Here is a 20,171-nt window from a genome sequence, read left to right as displayed (position 1 = left end):
ATCATGCAGGGCACACGTTATGATAAATGTGGCTCTCGAGAATGGAACAGCAGATGCAGCGCGTCTCTGATCGAGTATTCATCATGCAGAGCGTACGTCATGTTAAATGTAGCTCACAAGAATGGAACAACAGATGCAGCGCGTCTCTGTTAGAGTACGCTGCACGCAGAGCAGAGCGCTAATGCTGTCTAGTACACATCTGGCCCTCCGCTAGGGTAGATGTAATGCTTACCTGTCCGTCGGTACTCCACTCAGCCTGCCGGGCTGTTTGGGGAGGTACCGCGGGCCGGGTTGTGGACTTCCTTATTGACTTCTCAATCCCGTCTGATTGGTTAACTGGGTAGTCCCTAGGGAACCTGGGATTTGTGGTCCTATGTGCTTCCTACTTGAAAAAACACCGTTATCTCATTTAAATCACGGTCTTTAGCATAAGGTCGTCAAATACAATTAATTGTTGTGACTTATGTTATCTCGTATTAGGTAAACTGTCATTTCTTCATTGTTTATTAGAGGAATAACTGTGAGTGTTGGTTTACAGTCATCATGGAACCTGGGATTTGTGGTCCTATGTGCTTCTTACTTGAAAAAACACCGTTATCTCATTTAAATCACGGTCTTTAGCATAAGGTAGTCAAATACAATTAATTGTTGTGACTTATGTTATCTTGTATTAGGAAACCTGTCATTTCTTCATTGTTTATTAGAGGAATAACTGTGAGTGTTGGTTTACAGTCATCATGATTCTCTCTTCACTTAGTTCATCTTTAGTTGCAAAAAACTCTGGTATATGTAGTTTTAGAGTCGTATTCTCCCTGGTTAGTTAATGAGTCGTATCCTCCCTGGTTAATTAATGGATATATGACCAAGGTATGACTCTATGGATTCAAGGGGCATTGGACCTGGTGCTATGTTAGTACAATTAAAGATATTATACATGTGTCCGTTGCAACAAAACAGGGGATCTCATGAGAGGACATGGATACAAATAGAGTCTATAGAGCCATCCACGGGATGTCTTCGTTCAAGCCAGATTTGTCGCAATTGAGTTTATACACCCATTTTTGTTCAATCTTAAATAGGTGTCTAGACACATCTGTGATGTGCGTTGGGATGTTGGGTTGCTCTAGTACCGTCCATTCGAAATCAGTTGGTTTGTGGCCCACTTGGATGTAATGATTTGTGAGTCTTGTCGCTTGCTTCTTGCACCTGATTGTGCTCTTATGTTCAGATATTCTTGTCCGTACCTTGCGGGTAGTCATGCCCACATACTGAAGGGAGCACGGACATGTGATGAGATAAATCAGGTGACTACTGTTACAATTAGTGAAGCGTCTTTGTTCCCATGGGCGACTTGTCCCTATGTCAACAGTTGTCGAATGTCTCGTCTGGGGGCATGCAGCACAATTCCCACATGGGTGATGACCTCTAACTGGTGGCATATCCCAGAGTGTGCCCACTTGATGAATTGTCTTCGCCGGGGGCCTGGTATGTATCAACTGATCTCTCAGGCTTGTGGCTCTTTTGAAGGCAAAAAGTGGTTGTTCCAGAGAGTTTTTCCCAGTGTTGAGAATCTTCCAGTGTTTACGCACTATACGTTGTATAGCATTGGACCGTGTACTGAAGGTGTTCACACATGCCAGTCTTTCAATCTTCTCCTTGGGGAAAGCAGGCTCCAGTAAGGCTTCACGATTATTATTCGCTGCCCTCTTTTTTGAACGTTTCACAAGTTTCTTAGGGTAATCTCTCGCACACAGTTGTGCTGTAAGGTCATCCGAGTGTTTTTCAAAATCTTGTTTCTTTGAACAGTTGCGTTGTACGCGTAAAAATTGTCCATACGGTAAATTTTCACGCAACGCCTTTGGGTGACAACTTGTGTATTGCAGAAGAGAGTTTCGGGCCATTGGTTTCCTGTATAGCTCTGATGCGAGGCCTTGGGGTGTCACTTTGCTTAGTAAGTCTAGGAATGCTAGTGAGTGGTGGTCATATTCCAAGGTGAAACGCAGGAAACTGTTGCGATTATTCAGCCAGTTGTGGAAGGATTGTAGGGAAGTTATATCACCGCGCCACACCACGAGGATATCGTCAATGTACCTTCTCCACGTACGTATAGATGTTATGTATGGATTTATTGTATTCAGAACATGGTCTTCTTTGAATTTATGCATGTATAAATTCGCCAGGCTCGGCGCAAAAACGCTGCCCATGCTCGTCCCAGATACCTGGAGGTAGCACTGGCCTTCAAACTCGAAGAAGTTCTCTTTCATGGCTATAGTTGCCAGGTTCATGATCATAGACACTGGTGTTATCGAGTCTAGGTCCCTATTGCCCAAGAGAGTTTCAATTGTCTCTAATGTTTCATCTTGAGGGATGGAAGTGTATAGTGACTCCACATCAAAAGACACTAAGCATTACATCTACCCTAGCGGAGTGCCAGATGTGTACTAGACAGCATTAGCGCTCTGCTCTGCGTGCAGCGTACTCTAACAGAGACGCGCTGCATCTGTTGTTCCATTCTTGTGAGCTACATTTAACATGACGTACGCTCTGCATGATGAATACTCGATCAGAGACGCGCTGCAACTGCTGTTCCATTCTCGAGAGCCACATTTATCATAACGTGTGCCCTGCATGATGCAGATTCGAACATAGACGCGCTGCATCTGCTGTTCCACTCCTGAGAGACACACTTAACATGACGTGTACTCGAGGGGGTTATCTGACACTTGTCAAAATAAAGCGAAGCGAGAGGTTGTAACCTTTTTGCTAAAAAAGAAACGTTCGCCGAACCGAGCATTTTTGAGGTACATTAAGGCGAAATTAATCTAAACACGCTACTCAGAGTAAAAGGCTATCGTGACCCCTAATAAAAAATTCTTTTAAAAATAATTTTTTTTAAATAGTGTCTATTACCAGTGAGTCCCCTATTTAGGAGTGATTAGGGCTGATGTTCACTACTATCTGTATATATTTTTTCTACTTTTTCTCTCTGTACTACAGAGCGGTGCTCCGTATTCCTGAGCTGTTTGCCAGGTGAGGCGAGGCTTTCTCTCCTTAAAAATAAGGTGAGCCCATGTTTAAGTTTCAGATGGGAGACACAAAAGGGTTATTATACCTGTATGTGAAGTGCTTAATGAAAGCAATGTGGTAGCTCATACTACTGAAGGTGTGTTATCCATATTTTTCCTTTTCTCTTTCTTGTCTATGTGTTTGTAATGTGGCAGCTGTAATCTGGGACTCTTTGACACTGTCCAGGAAGAATACCAGAGATGAACAGGTGAAATGTAATATTTCTGTTCATGTATGTTCCTTTTCGTATATATAATTTTTTGTACATCACGTTTAAGCAGTAGCAAAAATAGTGAATGGGTCCTGAGGAAGCGGCAGGCACAGAGTGACCTCTAGTCGTCCGCAGAAACATGTCGACCAAACTACCCAGTCAGTGGTTATTTGTTTGAACCATATGACCTCATTTTTGCACTTGATTGATTTTAACATTGGATGTGCTTGTCTCCAGAATAAAGTTACATTGCTTGCATTATCCAAATTTTAGATGAACACATATTTAATTTTCACTTATCACTATTGCACTGCTCTAAGTTACGACCAAACCAACAATCACCAGACATCGTTACCTAACAACTACCCTCTGTGGAGGCACTAGAAGGACTACCTACTGTGGAGTAGACCAAATGATGTACTGGGAGGTACAGAATTCGTAACTGATGGACATACTTTCACAAAGGGTGATTGTCCTTGAGTTTGTTTTCACTGTATACACACTCCTGATAGCCACATACGCATAGTAATTGTTCCTTTTTCTGACCCACAGTTATCCGTTGTTTTCTCATAGTCTGTAAGGGGGATATAAACTGTGCCCAGGTCATTAAATAGTCCCTCGAACCCTTCTTCATTTGAATTGTATGTTATAAATGAAAGCATTGCCTTTCAGGAAGGACCACAAGACCCCCAAACGTGACCACAGCCATTATTGTTGGAGAAACATTGCTGCGTTTTATTTTTTTAAAGTAGGCAAGGTCATGGTTTATCTAACGGGGGTCTAGTGCGGTCAGCGATGCTCAAACCTGTGCTGACCACCTACCTGATTTACCACCAAGCCCCTGGCCTGTTCTTCATCCGGTGGTATAACGTTTGAGCTGGTTTACTTAAAATCTTGACCCACTGGTCCAGAAATAGAGCTTGTGCCCAGGGATCGAGTCTTATCAGGGAAGCACCCAGTTGCTCAGGCTTACAAATGTTCATAGGACTAAACGGGGTACAGTCGTTTTCATCCAGGGGCCCTGCTATAAAGACGCTCAGGAAATTGACATGAAGCACCCACTTTAGAATCCCTCATGTGGTTGCTTTCTGTATCAAAATCCTTTGGAGCGCCCAGTGTCATGTCTTTTAGGGTAGTCCTGTCACGTATAGCCCTACTTTCATACATTGCCCTATCCACACGACAATAACGATTCCAAACAGGTCACCTTTTACCTAGTAGCTTGCTCCTGTCTCTTCTACACCAGGCTCTTAGTATTCTATCATAATCCCTGTACCTGACATACATAAACATGTCCCCAGACACAGCAGAATTATTCTGTACAAGGGTCATCACTTTTTTCCCCATTGGCCAACAACCAGCTGTGAATGATCGCATTTGTTTGGAAAAACATTGGTGATTGTTTTCAAAGCATTTATGATTGTTTTAAAAACATATTGATTCTAGAAGAAACCCTAGAGGGACCACCCTAGTATATAAGACCCTTATTTCCCCCTGCAAATTAGAGGTGAATTCCTTCCAAGCTGACTTGTGGTCCTGCATGCTGAATTTTCAACACACAGCGGTCTGACATCCCTTGCTGCGTGTCATCCTCTAGGCAGAGACAGGGTCCTTCAGTCTAAACCATCAGGTGAGGGGGCCTAGGGGTTTCTTGGCTACATACATACATACATACATACATATACACATATATAAACTACATACAGAGATCTAGGCTAGGTACATTTAGGCATATTACTTAGGGTGCATATTTTAGGAATATGCATGTGTTCCTGTTTTTATCTGAACTGCTAATGTTCTTATTAGACCTATGGTAGAAATGTATCCACTATTTACTATATTGGTACTTGCAATCTCTTTTTATGCTTCTGTCTCCTGATTGTCACAGCAAATGTGTTTTACACAAGGCTGTCGCTGGACCAATAAATACTTATTTAAATGTCCTAATCGCCATCCTTTGTATCTTCTGAGAGAAAGCAAGCACGAATGTCTGAGCGAAACGTACTGTACTGTTTTCCACGATCCCAGAGGAATCAGGGTTGTCATGTTCAGTGGTTGCCAGAAACTACCTACACCACTGTGGAATACAGGGGGATGGCAGTGGCACTGTAGAGCTAGCAGGTCTAACGGCTGACATAACCTGTGGGGGGGTCCAGAGTCGGTTTGGACACCAAGCCCTCAGTTTAGGTCATCCAAAAAGCGCAGGTCTTGGGGGACTCCTAGGAACTACACAAAACCAGTAACTCCCCCTGCAACACAGAACACTGGACTAAGAAAACATTGAAATACATGATGTGTGCACAAACTTGCTTCTTCTGTAAATTCAAAATAAGGAGTACACATTAGGGTGGGTTCATGAGAAAGACCACTAAAGGGGAGGAAGGAAGGTGGTTACAGGCAAATGCGTTGCTATCCACTGCCTAGCACACTTCAGAAGAGCCCTTAGGAGAATCCCATTGCCCGACTATCCTGAAGAACCATCCCCCACCGTGGTAGGTAGTGGGGCGGGTGTTTGGAAAGGGCAGTGAAATTCAACGCTAGGTGTCTGCCTGCTTAACTGTTGTGCTGAGCACAACATGTGCAGGCATGTAGTGTGATATCACTTAGTATACTCCACACTTTCTGATATGGTTGAAGGAATGCACAGCCCTCAAAAAGGAGTACAAGACTCTAAAATGAGACCACTATCAACATTGTTGGAAAAACAGTGCTGCAGGTTTATGTAAAGTAGGCAAGGTATGGGAAAGTGTCTCTTTTGACATGGTTAGACCCCACTTTATGCTTGCTGCATGGTCTGATTTCTAACAATAAGTGCACTGGGCCCCTCTAACCAGGTTCCCAGTGCCAGTTCCCATTCCCAAAACTGTACCACAATTGGCACAACTTCAGCCACCCCTATAAGTCCCTATTAAATGTTACCCCTGGTACCTAGGGCGTGGGTACTGAAGAGGGTCCACTGGGGCTGCAGCACAAATTGTGCCACCCAGAGACCCATCACCAAGACTATGCAAACTGCCATCACAGGCTGCATGTCTTGGTGTAGAGAAAACAGAAGAGTCAACATTGCACACAGCTCTGTGTGCCATGCCCCTATGAGGTACAAGTAAATAACCCCTACGTCAGGCCTCATAGCCCTAAATCAGGGTGCACTATGTTCCATGTTTGGACACATCTGCATGAGTAGATATGACCCTACAATATCTGAGTCATTCTTGGATATTGTAAAATGCACTGGGGAGCCAGAAAGAGTACATGCGTTGGAAACTTGTCATTACGTGTTTCCAAGCTTCATGATGGCTTCACTGTACCCTAAGATGTTTGGTGCCAAATATCTTATCTTATATTATCTTAATAAACCCTTACTGATGCAAGTGTGTGATTTATTAATAAATGCATGCATACATGAGACCTTTTGAAGGGTCCCCTAAAAACCTACCAAGCACTTGTGTGGTCTCTGACTATTCAAAGCCAGCCTGCTCCATCAGACATGTTTCTGACTTCATGGGATGAGAGCCCATGGTCTCAGAGGCCTGCAAAAAAGCCTGCTCCTATTGGAAGGGCTTCACTCTACCTCCAGGTCTGAATGGTCTTTCAGGGCATAAAGCTTCAAAGGTGGTGCTCCCTTTCAAATGCAACCCGGGGGATGCCAATCCCCCATCTTGCTCTGCATTTGGCGGGAGGACAGGCGGGAACATTAGTTAGATGAGGAGGAGTGTCCACATTCAGCCAGCACCAACCCTAAGGTGTGGCAGGTGATGTAGACACTTATTTTAAAAATCTGCCATCTTGAGTGGTGTCTCCCCCTTTAATGGCCCTACATTTTGTATTTAGGTGGCATCCCTGGACCTTGAACTTTGGATTTGATGGATACAAAGAAGGAACAGACCAAGAAGAGCTGCTGCCCGAGAACTGAAGTCCTGCTGCAGAGAAATCAGCACCAAACACTGCCTGATGCCTGGAGGACTCAACAGTCACAGTGTGCTGCCTCACCATGCCATTGTGAGGACTCCAAGAACCTTGGAGCACCTCCAGTCTTTAACAAATTGGCAAAGAAACTCCCATGGAGCAGAGACTCTACTCCCCTGTGACAGCAGACACCGAACCACAGATCCAGGACTTATCAACTTGCTTCTCCCCGTTGACTCCTATGTAGCACCCAGACCAAATGTGGCACACCATCTCTGAAGGGTCAGACCTGTCCTCCCACCACCTTTACTGACACCAGGACCTACCAGAGCTGTGCTGTGCCAATACCCAGGGTAGCAGACCTTCTGCAACCTGTACTGAGAAGAGGAGACCCCTCTGGACCCCAACTGCCCAGGAAGATAGCACCCATCAAGGGACATCTGGATCCCTAAGACCCACATCATGAGTGTACCAGATATCTCAAAATTGCCTCTGCATGTTGCATGCTCCTTACCCTAAGGACATCTTGATGCACGCTGCCCAGGTGACCTATCTGCTCTGCACCCGGCCGGTCATGGTAACGAGGATTCAGCTATTCCCCTGTGGTCCTGAGGCCCATGCAACCTACTCCTTTGAGTGGGCCTCTCCTGACTTACCAGTAAGTCTCCTTGTGCAGTGTGGGTTTGAGTGGATTTCCTTTCCCGTAGTGCACCAGCTACCAAAGACCTCAGCACCCTGCTCCCGGCCAAATCTGGGAGGTTATTGAGAATCTGCTGGTGAAATATTGGGCCTGTACTTGCTGACTACTAAAATCCAAGAGGTTAACCTTGAAAATTGTATGTGCGATTTTACATGCTGTCTTTTTCTTCATTAATTTCAAATGTGATTGATTTAAGTAAATCAAAAAAATCATAGCTTTATATGTACTTACTGTTGAACAATCTTGTTGGTGTGAAAAATTATATAAAAATGGTCTCTTAATTATTCTCAGTGTATGTCTCATTTTTTGCCTCTGTGAGTACAATAAATGCTCAGCATTACCCTCTGAAAATGCCTAATTGTTCGCACACACTCCCACAAATGGTTAGTATTACCTACTTTTGTCTCTGTAAACCAATAAGGGACTTACTGAACACTCTGCACAGTGTACTTCGTTGTAGTACTCAATGTAGAGAGACAGCTTCCTACACAGGGCAACGAGATATCTTATGGGTGATCCAAGGGTTGATGAGTTCAGGCCTCAGCAAGGCCCAAAGGTACCGAAAGGGTTCGCCCTTCTGTGTACAAAGTCCTTAGACTTACAAATGAAGTTGGCAAGGAAACTGGAAATACAAAAACATAGTTTAATAAACCTTTAAAGGTGGTGATACAACCTCCACAACACTTCTACAGTATTGTACAGAGTAGCACACTGAATACAAGCACATGGCCCCTTTTATACACAGTGGAAGGGGTTCAGCTTACAGCTTAGACAGAGGTTGCAACCACGTAAGGACATTTCCAAATATATCAGTGGGTGGAGCTAACAGTATTTCTAGAACATGGGAGGGCTATGCTAATAAGGAACAACTGTTACTTCTGCTGAGCATGCGCTACACTCTCAAGAAGGACTAATAATAACTGTTGCTAGGTAGAATCCACAGTGTAACTGGCAGAGAGGTTGGACAATCAGAACATTGAGCACATGGCAATGTAGGGCATGAAAAATGGCGGACTCGAAATACAAAATGGAATCCCTATACTAGATATTTGGACTGATGCATTATGGCTTCAGCTAATGCTTAATAATACCGTTGTTTTATTTACAACAGACGACCCTTTCAGCGTTAGCTGAAGCCATTCCATTTCATAGGGTAGTCATCAAACTCATCTTGAATATCAATGCTCATAATGTTAGAAATCTCTTTAGTTTGACTCTTTTGATAAGCAGCTTCGGAAACAGCTTTCTTATTCGGTATACAAGAGGTAATGCAAAGGGAACATATCATAGGACCACATTGAATACACATACAGCAAGAAAAAAGGATTACTACTATTATACAAAGGCCAGTGAGGATCTTCCAACCCCATGTAGTAAATAAGGTCCAAAACCAACTAGAGAAGGTCCATGTACCATTATCAACATGTATGTCAGCAGCTATTTTATGCAGTTTATTTATGGCATTATAAACAGAAGGCGAGTTGTCTGGGATGAAGACACAACAGCTACTTCCAATAAGTCTACAAGCTCCTCCTTTTTCTGCTAATATGACATCTAACACCATTCTGTTTTGCAGGGCAACAATTCTAGTAATTTGCAACTCTTCAGTTACGTTTCCTAGTGCTGCAGCAGTTTGGTTGGTCACTGCCTCTACAACTCTAGTTAATCTTCTTATCTTTCTACTGTTTAGGGCAGCTCCAACAAAAAAGAATAACCCTAGGTTAAAATCTACATATTGCTGCAAACTAGTATCGGTCTGGTCCACATCATCGATAGATAAAGTACGTTTGTATCTATTCACAGTGGCATTATTCAACAATTTCAAGTCTTTATGATAAGTGGCAGGTGCTAAAAACACTGGTGGTAATAAAAACGATACATAGCATACTCCTGACCAGCCAGCTGGTAATCGATAATATCCTCTATTACCGCATACAAAATATGTATTATGGGATGCTAAAAATGTGCTATTATTCAGACCATCTATATTTAAGACTTTAATACAATCACTAACACCTACAGGGATGTTCCCAACACTTTGTACGCATAAGTCCGCTTGTGCTTGTGCAACTGAGATCACAAATTTTTCACTTTCGACAGTGTCTCTAGTGTTCGTAAAAATGTAGGGAGTAGACTCATTGTCTGGTCGATATTCTTCCCACTCCCATATAGTTCCATTGGCTTGTGGATAGCCGTCTTTATTCTGGTGACATTCTTTGTTTAGTCTAAAAAGTAATCTTCCAACAGCAGGCTTTCTTGTGGCAAATAGAAGAGTATACCAGGCACGACAAGAACCATTATGAGAGAAAGGGAGAGGTATAAACGGTGTTCCCCCCTTCTTCTGGTGCGCTGGCATCATACCACATATCCAGCAATTTGTTTCATTTGTAGCAGTGTGGGTATGATGTAGCATCTGAATGAAGGTGTTATTTACAAAGGACAAGCGGTGTTTTGATTCCTGATAGGGGAGCGTATAAAAGAAATGCTCCTCTGGCACCGGTGTAGAAACCACATATAGATCACGGGCAGGAATTACATCCTCAACAAACCACGTGATAATGGCAACAACTGCCACACTAGCAATAAATCCGAAGGCGCAGATCACTTTCTTTCTCTCCATGTTGAACAAATGTCTCGCAAATCTTCCTGAAACTAAAAAAAAAGGCTGTCAGAACTCTTCCCCCAAGGCGGCTGTTGTTTTCTTCACCAACGGGCCAAGACGGGTGTCACTACTCTAATGCAAGGCTGATCCCCCCCCCTTGCCTCATCGGCTCTCCGTTGCACCAACCAAGAGGCCGTTCTGACAGCAGTCTAAACAGCAGAAAACTTCTTCCTGGGTCGAAGGTTGTATCTTCTTACTCCAGAAGTCGTCGGGTCCGGGAAGAACTCCTCTTGCTCATCAGGTACCACAGCAGGGCCTTTCTCTGTAGTCAGGATTTCTCGATGGTCAGTCAACACGGCAGGCTCCACCAATCCGGGTTGCACTCTGCGACAATGAAGGGAGTGAATCCAGTTCTTCCGGTTGGTCACTCGGACGGCCGTTCTTGTTGCGAGCAGAATCTGCTCGGGACCGCACCATCGGGGCTCCAGGCCACTCGTCCTCTCGAACGCCTTGATGAGGACGAAGTCACCGGGTCGGAGACTATGACCCTCACCTGTGGACCGGTCAGGGAGTGCTTCTCGAACCTGTTGATGAATAGAAACCAAGTTATCAGTTAATTGTGCCAGATAGTCATTCATCAATACACAAGGTACATCATATACGGAACTTGGTTTGGGCACTCCCCAAATATTCATGGGACGACCAAACACCACCTCATACGGTGTAAGGCTGGTTCGGGAGTGTGGTACTGATCTTATTGACAACAATGCCAAAGGCAAAGCGTCGGGCCAAGTCAGAGAAGTGGAAGCCTGGATCTTTGCTAGTTTAAGCTTCAGTGTTCCATTGTAGCTTCAATCCATTTACTGAAAGCACACACCACTACCAAGACGTACTTTAGATTATTACAGCGTTCAAGTTGGATATAGTCCATTTGCAGGACTTCAAAAGGTGCAGTAGGTATTTCAAATCCTCCTGCTGGAGTCCGTGTTCCTTTCCCTGGGTTGTATTTAAGACAGATCATACAGGTCTGTACCACTCTCTTGGCCGTGCTAGCAATCTCTGGATGCTCCCAAACTTGCGCAAGCAATTTCACAATCGCTGAAGCTCCAACATGTGCTAGCCCATGTGCCATTTGAACCATAGGTTGGACAAAAGCTGTGGGCAACTTCCACCTATCCATTTGTTTGTTGCGCCAACAACCTTCATCATCCAGTTCTCCATTTTCAGACCATTGCTCTCGTTCTTTATCAGAAGCAACTCTCTGTATTTCCCTCACTTCTTTCCTAGCATCATGCCATCGTTCTGCTTGTGACTTCACAACATACATTGAAGTGGAGTCAGGTCTCATTGCAGTTTCTCGTGCTACTTGGTCAGCGAAAGCATTTCCTTGCCCTACTTTGTCAATAACTTTCTTATGTGCACTGCATTTCACTATAGCTATCTTCTTAGGAAATGTCAGGGCAGTCAAAAGATTGTGCACCAATTCTCCATACATAATTTGTGTTCCGTGTGATGTCAGAAAACCTCTTTCCTTCCAGAGCAGGCCAAAGTCGTGCGCTACTCCGAAAGCATAGCGGCTATCTGTATAAATATTCACACACAACTCTGCACTAAGCTCACATGCTCGTGTCAATGCGATCAGCTCCGCTGCCTGGGCTGATTTCTGTGGAATGCGTGCTGTTTCCATGATAGTATACAAAGTAGTGATGGCATATGCTGCCGAAGTCGTACCATCCGGTAGCTTCAGGCAGGAGCCATCCACCCATAATTCTCCATCTACATCTGAGAAAGGCGTATCCTGGAGATCGATACGACCCTTTGTCTGTTCCTCAGTCACAAAAATACAATCATGTGCTTCTTGTGCCTCAGGCTGAGTCATCAGGAATGGTAACAATGTTGCTGGATTTAACGTAGCACATCTCCTCAATGTGATATGGGGAGCCAGCAACGTTAGTTCATATCCGGTCAGACGGGCACTTGTTAAATGCTGCGTCTTTGTTTGATTCAAAAGGGCGTCAACAGCATGGGGAACCAACACTAACAGCTTGTGAGATAACACTATTCCCTCACTCTGACGTATTGACACAGCTGTCGCTGCGACCGAACGAAAACACCCCGGCAATGCCCGAGCGACAGGATCGAGCAATGCCGAGAAATATGCACACGGACGCTGCCTGTCCCCGTGCATCTGTACTAACACAGATGACGCACATCCATCTCTCTCATGTACATATAATGTGAAAAGTTTCGTGTAATCAGGAGTGCCTAACACTGGTGCTGAACAAAGGGCCTGACGTAACTGTTGGAAAGCGTTTTCACATTCATCTGTCCAAGGAAGGGGAATTGGAGTGTCTTTTGTCAATAGCGCTAACAGTGGTTTGACTATATGTGAAAACCCCAGTATCCACTGCCTACAAAAGGACGTAAGACCCAAAAATGCTCGAACATCTTTCTGTGTAGAAGGTGTTGGTGTGTCCAGGATGGCTTGGATACGATCTGATGTAAGTGCACGCCCCTCCTTAGACAAAAGGTGGCCTAGGTAGGTCACCTTAGGTCTACAGAATTGCAATTTCTTCATAGATACCTTATGATTGTGAGAAGCCAAAAAGGAAAGCAAGGACAACGTACAAGTCTCACATTGCTCAGGGGTGTCAGCAGCCAACAAAATGTCATCGACATATTGAATAAGCACTACCCCCTCAAGCAAGACAAAGGAATCCAACTGTCTTTTCAACGCCTGACTGTAGATACTAGGGCTCTCAGTATAGCCCTGTGGAATTAGACAAAATCTATACGATCGATTATTCAAAGTGAAGCCGAAAAGGTAACGGCTATCAGGGTGAATAGGGATCGAAAAGAAGGCGTTCTTCAGGTCGACAACCGAGAATGTTGTCGCTGTTGGTGGAACCAAGGTAAGGAGTGTCGTGATGTCAGAAACAACAGGGTATTGGGGCACCACTATCTTGTTCACCTCCCTCAAATCAATAATAAATCGATATACCCTAGTATCAGTGTCCCTCTTCAAGATTGGTAAAATAGGACTGTTACAAACATTGTATGGGACTTCTTCCACCACCCCCACTCGGATGAGATCCTGCACAATCTGTATGAGCGCCTCCTCACCCTCCTGTGAAATCCTATATTGAGGCAGGCGTGGTAACACAGCTCCCTCCTTCACATTAATGTGAACCGGAGGAATGACCATCTGTCCCACATCAGTGTCTGAAGTAGCCCACAACGTGTGAGGTAAAGAGGCTAATGCAGCACTTTCAGCGACCATACACACTCTCTCTTTTGCAGGGTAATTGTCATTTAAAATCACGCGTACTCCTTCAGGGGAGCAGCGGATTGTGGCTCTAAAATGTTTCAGCATGTCTAGACCCACAATGTTGTCAGGCGTGTTTGAGGAAAGCAAGAATGGACATGGTGCTGTAAATTTGTCGACATGAAATGCAAGGGGTTGGGATAATGGGCTAAGAGAAGGTGTTCCATCGAACCCTACAGATGTGATCGTTAAGCCAGACAGGGGAGCCCTCGGAACCAATTGTTTAGACAAAGCGCTACGAGTAGCCCCTGTATCAACCAAAAACTGATCAGTAGAACCCAAAACATGTGCTGTAACATAAGGACCCCTCTGATCTACTGGTACTTCAACTGATTCCTCCCCCCATCCTACGCAATCCTATGCATATTGGGAATCATGACTTTCGGGGTGCACATAGTCAGACATCTGATACTGATTTCGTCTATCAAAGGTATTAGACCCTCCTTGTTGTTGCTCCCTAGATTCGAATCTAGCCCTGTCATTTAGGTTACCTCGTGGGCCAGAAAACCCCCCACGATTTCTCCCAAAACCTCTACCCCGTCCCATAGCCCTGTGTTCTCGCGCTAAAGGACACTCATTGGCCCAGTGGCCTCGTTGCTTACAATATGCACATTGATCCTTAGCCAAGTCTGTGCGGTTATATGTAGAATCATAAAAACCCCGACCACCTCTATTATTTCCTCTCTGGGGTGGTCCATACACTTGTGCTAACATAACTTTTGTTTTCAAATCCTTAGATTTCTTATCTTCATTACTTTTTGCTTCTAATTCCTGACGCTCGTAATACTGAGCCATAGTCAGGAGGGATGCCGGAGTCGAAGTCGTCCAGGAGCTTTCACTCGCTTTCAACCGAGCTGCTACTCCCGGTAATAAATTTGAAACATATTTGTCTACAAACAGATGTCGACCCGTGTCATCCGTCAGAGACTGACCACTAAAATCATGAAAAGTTTCTTCAAATCGCGTAAAGAAGTCAGAAACTGATTCATCTGTCTTTTGCTTGCAAGATGCTAACATAGTCCAGTCAATCTTTTTAGGGGGAATAATCGTCTTTAATTTAATCAAAATAGCAGCAGGGAGGTCTAGAATGAGCTGGGGTGGTTTCTGCGCAGGTTTCCTAGCTCTGTCCTCCTCCTCAATGTCTTCCCATTTAGCTTTAAACGTCACTAAATCATCAATTTTCCGTACTGATCTCCACATGTCAGGGGGTAATATAAGACCAAAGAATAAATCAACGTCAGCTAATGTCATAGTACAGGAATTCAAAGCCCCCTCAACTTCCTCATAAAAGGCAGCAGGATTTTTCCGTGGGTCAGGTAACGCTTTCTTTAAGGCCATAACATCCGCTCTATTCCAAGGAGTATATACCCAATTATAGATAAAATACCCTCGGGCATCAGCTGAATCTTTATCTGAACTAGTACCCGCTCCTTTAGGAGGAACATACAAAGGCGCTGCCTCTCGCATAGGTTTAACATGCACAATATCGACCTTATCTGAAGAAAAGATAGGTGATTGTTTCCCGTCGCCACTCAAACCCGTCTCTTTGTCGTCCACCGTCTTTTGTCGCTTTTCTTCTCGTAACCGAGACGCCTCATCCCGCAATACGAATAACCGTCGAACTGCATCAGCTGCCTGGGAAGGAGAAAAGAGACCTTTACGCAATTCTTTCTTATCTTGTATTATGTCATCAGGTTCAAGAACAGGAGAATATTTTCGAAAAGCCCCGACTACTTCATCAGAAAAGGTTTCAAGAAAATAAATTTTTTCCCTGTCCGGCCATTTTTCAAGAGACAACAATATTTCAGCAAGAGGAATTGTACCCTTAAGAATACGATAAGAAATTTGTCGGAGCTCCGCCATACGATCAGATGTTAGCTTAGACCGCGTGTCTACCTTATCTTTAAATGATCCAGAATCCTCATCTTCCCCTTTCGGAGCAGACGGGCCAGCATACGGAGGCGGAGAACGATCTAGTAATGAAAAATCATCATCAGAATTATTAAGGACAGGATAAAGAGGCCGACGAATGGGATATTGGCCAGATATCTGCAATCTACGTTCCTTTTCCCGTTTTTCTTCCGCGTCTTTTTGTTCACGTTGTCTCATTTCTTGCGCCTTCTCACGCACATTCTTCCTCTGCTCTTTCTCAATCAGCGCATGTTCACGTTTCTCACGCTCACGTACTTCTTTCACCCACATTCGCACACTCTCAAACATATCTTGTCTCGCTCGGCGCTTACACAGGCACTGTTCCACATACTCAATTTTGCGCACATCAAACGAACCATACAAAGGCCATCTCAACTCAGGATCCTTCTTGGTATACTTCCTCCACAATGTGCAGTACATTATAGGGGAAAGACCAAACTTAATGTACATATCCCTATTCGGCGTCCCTTCTGGGGGAGCCGGCTGCGATTCTTCAAGACTTAACCGGTTTCCACAGCAGCACCACTTACGTAGTGCGCTAAAAGTAGACATGCTAGAAATAGTGCGAAATACGCAATATTATACAGAAAAATGGCACTTAATCGTTGCGCCGCTCACAACCATATGTTGGAGAAAAATCTCCACATTGCCTACCTATATGTGTTGCAACGCATATATACCCATATTCATAATCATAATATGATCGATCATCCAAACATCTCCATATCCATATCCATATCCGTAAGCCACAGCAAGCGTATCCTAAAACTGCCTTGCTAATCACTGGCTACCATAAACACTCACAGTAATTACCATACATTGGTCCTTACCAAGCACGAGCGTCCAGATTCCACTTGCCAAGTTCCACAATTTGCTCAAACAGCTTATCCACAGCAAACCGACAGAAGAGGTCTCAGTCGAAGACCGGCGCCACCCAGATGGTCAGATCGGAAGGAAGGAAGAAATACCTCAGGATGCCAGGACTAAAGACGCCGCTGGCAGTGATCACTTCCCCGGCAGAGTTCCACTCCTTCGTCACGACCAGTCCTTCGAGCCTCCGAGTCGCCGATGAGCCCCACGTGACGGGCGCCAATTGATGAGTTCAGGCCTCAGCAAGGCCCAAAGGTACCGAAAGGGTTCGCCCTTCTGTGTACAAAGTCCTTAGACTTACAAATGAAGTTGGCAAGGAAACTGGAAATACAAAAACATAGTTTAATAAACCTTTAAAGGTGGTGATACAACCTCCACAACACTTCTACAGTATTGTACAGAGTAGCACACTGAATACAAGCACATGGCTCCTTTTATACACAGTGGAAGGGGTTCAGCTTACAGCTTAGACAGAGGTTGCAACCACGTAAGGACATTTCCAAATATATCAGTGGGTGGAGCTAACAGTATTTCTAGAACATGGGAGGGCTATGCTAATAAGGAACAACTGTTACTTCTGCTGAGCATGCGCTACACTCTCAAGAAGGACTAATAATAACTGTTGCTAGGTAGAATCCACAGTGTAACTGGCAGAGAGGTTGGACAATCAGAACATTGAGCACATGGCAATGTAGGGCATGAAAAATGGCGGACTCGAAATACAAAATGGAATCCCTATACTAGATATTTGGACTGATGCATTATGGCTTCAGCTAATGCTTAATAATACCGTTGTTTTATTTACAACAGGGTGACCAGCGATGGTGGGACCTATGCTGACTTACCACCTGTTAAGTCACTGAGCACCTGGAATGTCTTTCATCTGGAGCTATGACCTTTTAGGTGGCTTACCCAAAGTCTTGATCCACTGGTCCAGAAATAAAAATCATGACCAAGGATGGAGCATTACCTGGTAAGCCCCGAGTTGTTCAGGCTTACAACTGCCCGTGGGACTAAATGGGGCACCATTGCTTCCAGCCCTAACGAGTCCTGGTGAATTTACATGAATGGCAAATAATATATGACACTGTTCATTCAACCATTTGGACCAGGACATTTGCTTTATTTGAGTACAACCGGATGGAGGAACTGCTGGTCATGTATTATTTGACAATTCTTGATTATTCAGAAAAACTTGTCATCATTCAATAGATATTTTCTGGTCCATTGGCAAATAACTGTGGTTGTTTTTTACCAGCTGTGCAATGTGTTAGAACGATTGATATGTGAGGTTGGTCAGGCTTGCATGATTCGAGTGAATGGTAGTCTAGGTGAGTTGGTTTAGGGGTTATTGTGATTCAGAGGATTCTTTGTGAACTGTGTGTAGATTAATGCTTATTTTTCAATTTGTAGGTTTCTTTTTGTGTGCAAATTGTAGAAAAATGAATATATGATTATATGTTATTACTAAAAAAATGAATTAATAAAAAATGTCAAATTCTTGTTCACAGGAAAAAAAACTATTTTGAGAACCACGAGGTTTTCTTTGGGCTGCTTTAGGACGTCTTGTACATTTGAAAAGATTATTAAATATATTCTTTATATTTTGTTACCAGCCAGGACCTTACTCTGTTTTGTTGACTGGCACCGATGAAGCTATGTCTTGTGAAACCAAAGTCTCTCTGTGCTGCAATCGCATGCATGGCATTGCTGCAAATCTGCAGGGCTTAGTTGCTTCTTCTAACTTGTCCATGTGTCACATTGGTGAGGAATTAAACAGACATATCAATCCAATGAGCTAACTAACTGAGCTCAAGATATTAATTATGCCACATAACTTTCAGAGAGCCACTAACGCTACTGATGTCAAGTATTGTTTCCTTTGAAACCTGTTGCCAACAGAAATCACAGTCTGGAGTGTGCGACCACCAAAAGTAAGGTTGAATGACTTCCTAGGACGTGGCACACTGCCAATGTCTTAGATATATTATCCACAGTCGCATTAGCTTGTTCAAGGCTAATCCCAAGAACCCACAGTGATCAATAACCACTTTACATCACCCAAGATTGGGTTTCAGAGCAGCATGGTGCCTGGTGTACAGGGATTCACAAGCTCATCAGAGGAAGTAGGTGGCATATAGATAAGACAATACTTATCATACTAGGAAATCAGGCCATGGACTCCCACCAGGACATCTGATAGCAATCCTTATTTGTAGATCAAGATCTGATCCGGTGAAGCATATCTTATAATTGCGCCCATATTGTCCTTTTTATGTGTGTTCCAATTATCCCCCTGAAAACTGTGCTTCTGGGCAGTGGTGAAAATAGTTTAACAATCAAGTTATTGGGATTTTATTTCCAAACCCACCCACTGCAACCTGAAAACTGGCTGCTAGAAGGCTGTCCTTGCTCAGAAATTTTGGGTGACCTTCTTGAATAAGAATTTGCATGCGTGTCTCTAACTTGACTGTGCATACTAGCGCCCTTTAATCTGGCTGCAGGTGCTGTGCAGTAAATTTTAAAATTTTGCATGTGTTGCATAGTGTCATGTGACCAATTATTCACTGTGTTGAAAGCCACTCAAACACATAGTGGAATCTAAACTAGTGGCCATTTCATCACAAGGTTAACAATTATGTGTGGGGAAGCATCTAAGCTGAAAAATTCCAACGTTGAACTGGGGGCATATTTACAAGGGGATTACACCCCCCAAACATCACTTTTTCCAACCTACTGGTGGCGCAATGTCCTGCACCATATTTACAAGGTGGCATTAAGCCACTTGGCGTGGCTTAACGCCCATTTGTAAATATGATACCCTATTCTGTGAAAGGGGCGTGCGATCGGTGTTGCTGTGGGCATTCCACTGCAACACTCATTGCTTTTTGATGGTGCCTCAGATTTACAAGCATTTGTAAATCTAAGGAAGCGCGAAAAACTAATGCCATGGTGCAAAGAGGAGAAATACTTTTAATTTCTCCTCATTTTTACTTTTTCTATGTGTGCTGCATTGTGCAGCACACATAGATGCAACAAATCACCATTATTTATTATGTGCAGGAAGGGACACTTTCCTGCACATAAACAATCATCCCTGAAACGCAGGCACCCTTGCACTATGGTGCAAGTGTGTCTGTGTTGGCGCTTAGCAGCTATTTTTAGTGCCAACTCAAGAGAAAACACAGGGGTGCACCATTTTGTGTAAGTTCAGCACCTCCTTGCGTTTTTCAAATGATGCAGTGAGGCGCTGCAATTCTTTTCGCAGGGCGTACTGCATCATTTCCTCGTAAATATACCCCTCTGTTCCTACTTCCCTGGTTAAGAATGGGGACTCTTGTCTGTAACCTAACTGTGCACACTGACTCATTTAGATCTGGCTACTTTGTCTTAGCTACTAGTGCTGAGCCTGAATCTGAAAAAAGGCATATGTAGTACAGAGTTCCATGTTCAATTAAGTGATTTGCAAACGAATTACACAATAATGGGGATCTAGAGTATTTGCAATTTGACCCACTGGCCCAAATGTATGGATGGGGTGGAATCTACTTTGAATTAC

The 20,171-nt window shown here is 43.9% G+C and overlaps 1 protein-coding gene across 1 annotated transcript; it reads right to left on the bottom strand.

Moving 5' to 3' along the window:
* Nucleotides 1-992: 992 nt before the first annotated feature.
* LOC144790785 (uncharacterized) lies at nucleotides 993-17,009 on the bottom strand. The gene is made up of 4 exons (XM_078665476.1): nucleotides 16,573-17,009; nucleotides 9,195-11,069; nucleotides 2,220-2,359; nucleotides 993-1,268 (listed from the first exon to the last, which is right to left on the bottom strand). The coding sequence occupies exons 2-4, from the start codon at nucleotides 10,501-10,503 to the stop codon at nucleotides 993-995; spliced, it is 1,725 nt and encodes a 574-aa protein (XP_078521602.1). The 5' UTR covers nucleotides 10,504-11,069; nucleotides 16,573-17,009.
* Nucleotides 17,010-20,171: the final 3,162 nt, after the last annotated feature.

This window comes from Lissotriton helveticus, chromosome 11 (assembly GCF_964261635.1).
Source record: "Lissotriton helveticus chromosome 11, aLisHel1.1, whole genome shotgun sequence".
NCBI lineage: Eukaryota > Metazoa > Chordata > Amphibia > Caudata > Salamandridae > Lissotriton > Lissotriton helveticus.
Note: the sequence above shows the minus strand (reverse complement) of the source record. Positions and strands in the feature narration are given on the sequence as shown.

What these genes read in the sequence shown, in the direction of transcription:
- LOC144790785 (XM_078665476.1), bottom strand. Translation starts at nt 10,503, where the DNA reads ATGGAGAGAAAGAAAGTGATCTGCGCCTTCGGATTTATTGCTAGTGTG. An exon ending in AGTAATCCTTTTTTCTTGCT is followed by an intron (nt 2,360 to 9,194) that starts GTATGTGTATTC and finishes CCATCCCTCAAG; the next exon opens with ATGAAACATTAGAGACAATT. An exon ending in AAGGCCAGTGCTACCTCCAG is followed by an intron (nt 1,269 to 2,219) that starts GTATCTGGGACG and finishes TGCTCCCTTCAG; the next exon opens with TATGTGGGCATGACTACCCG.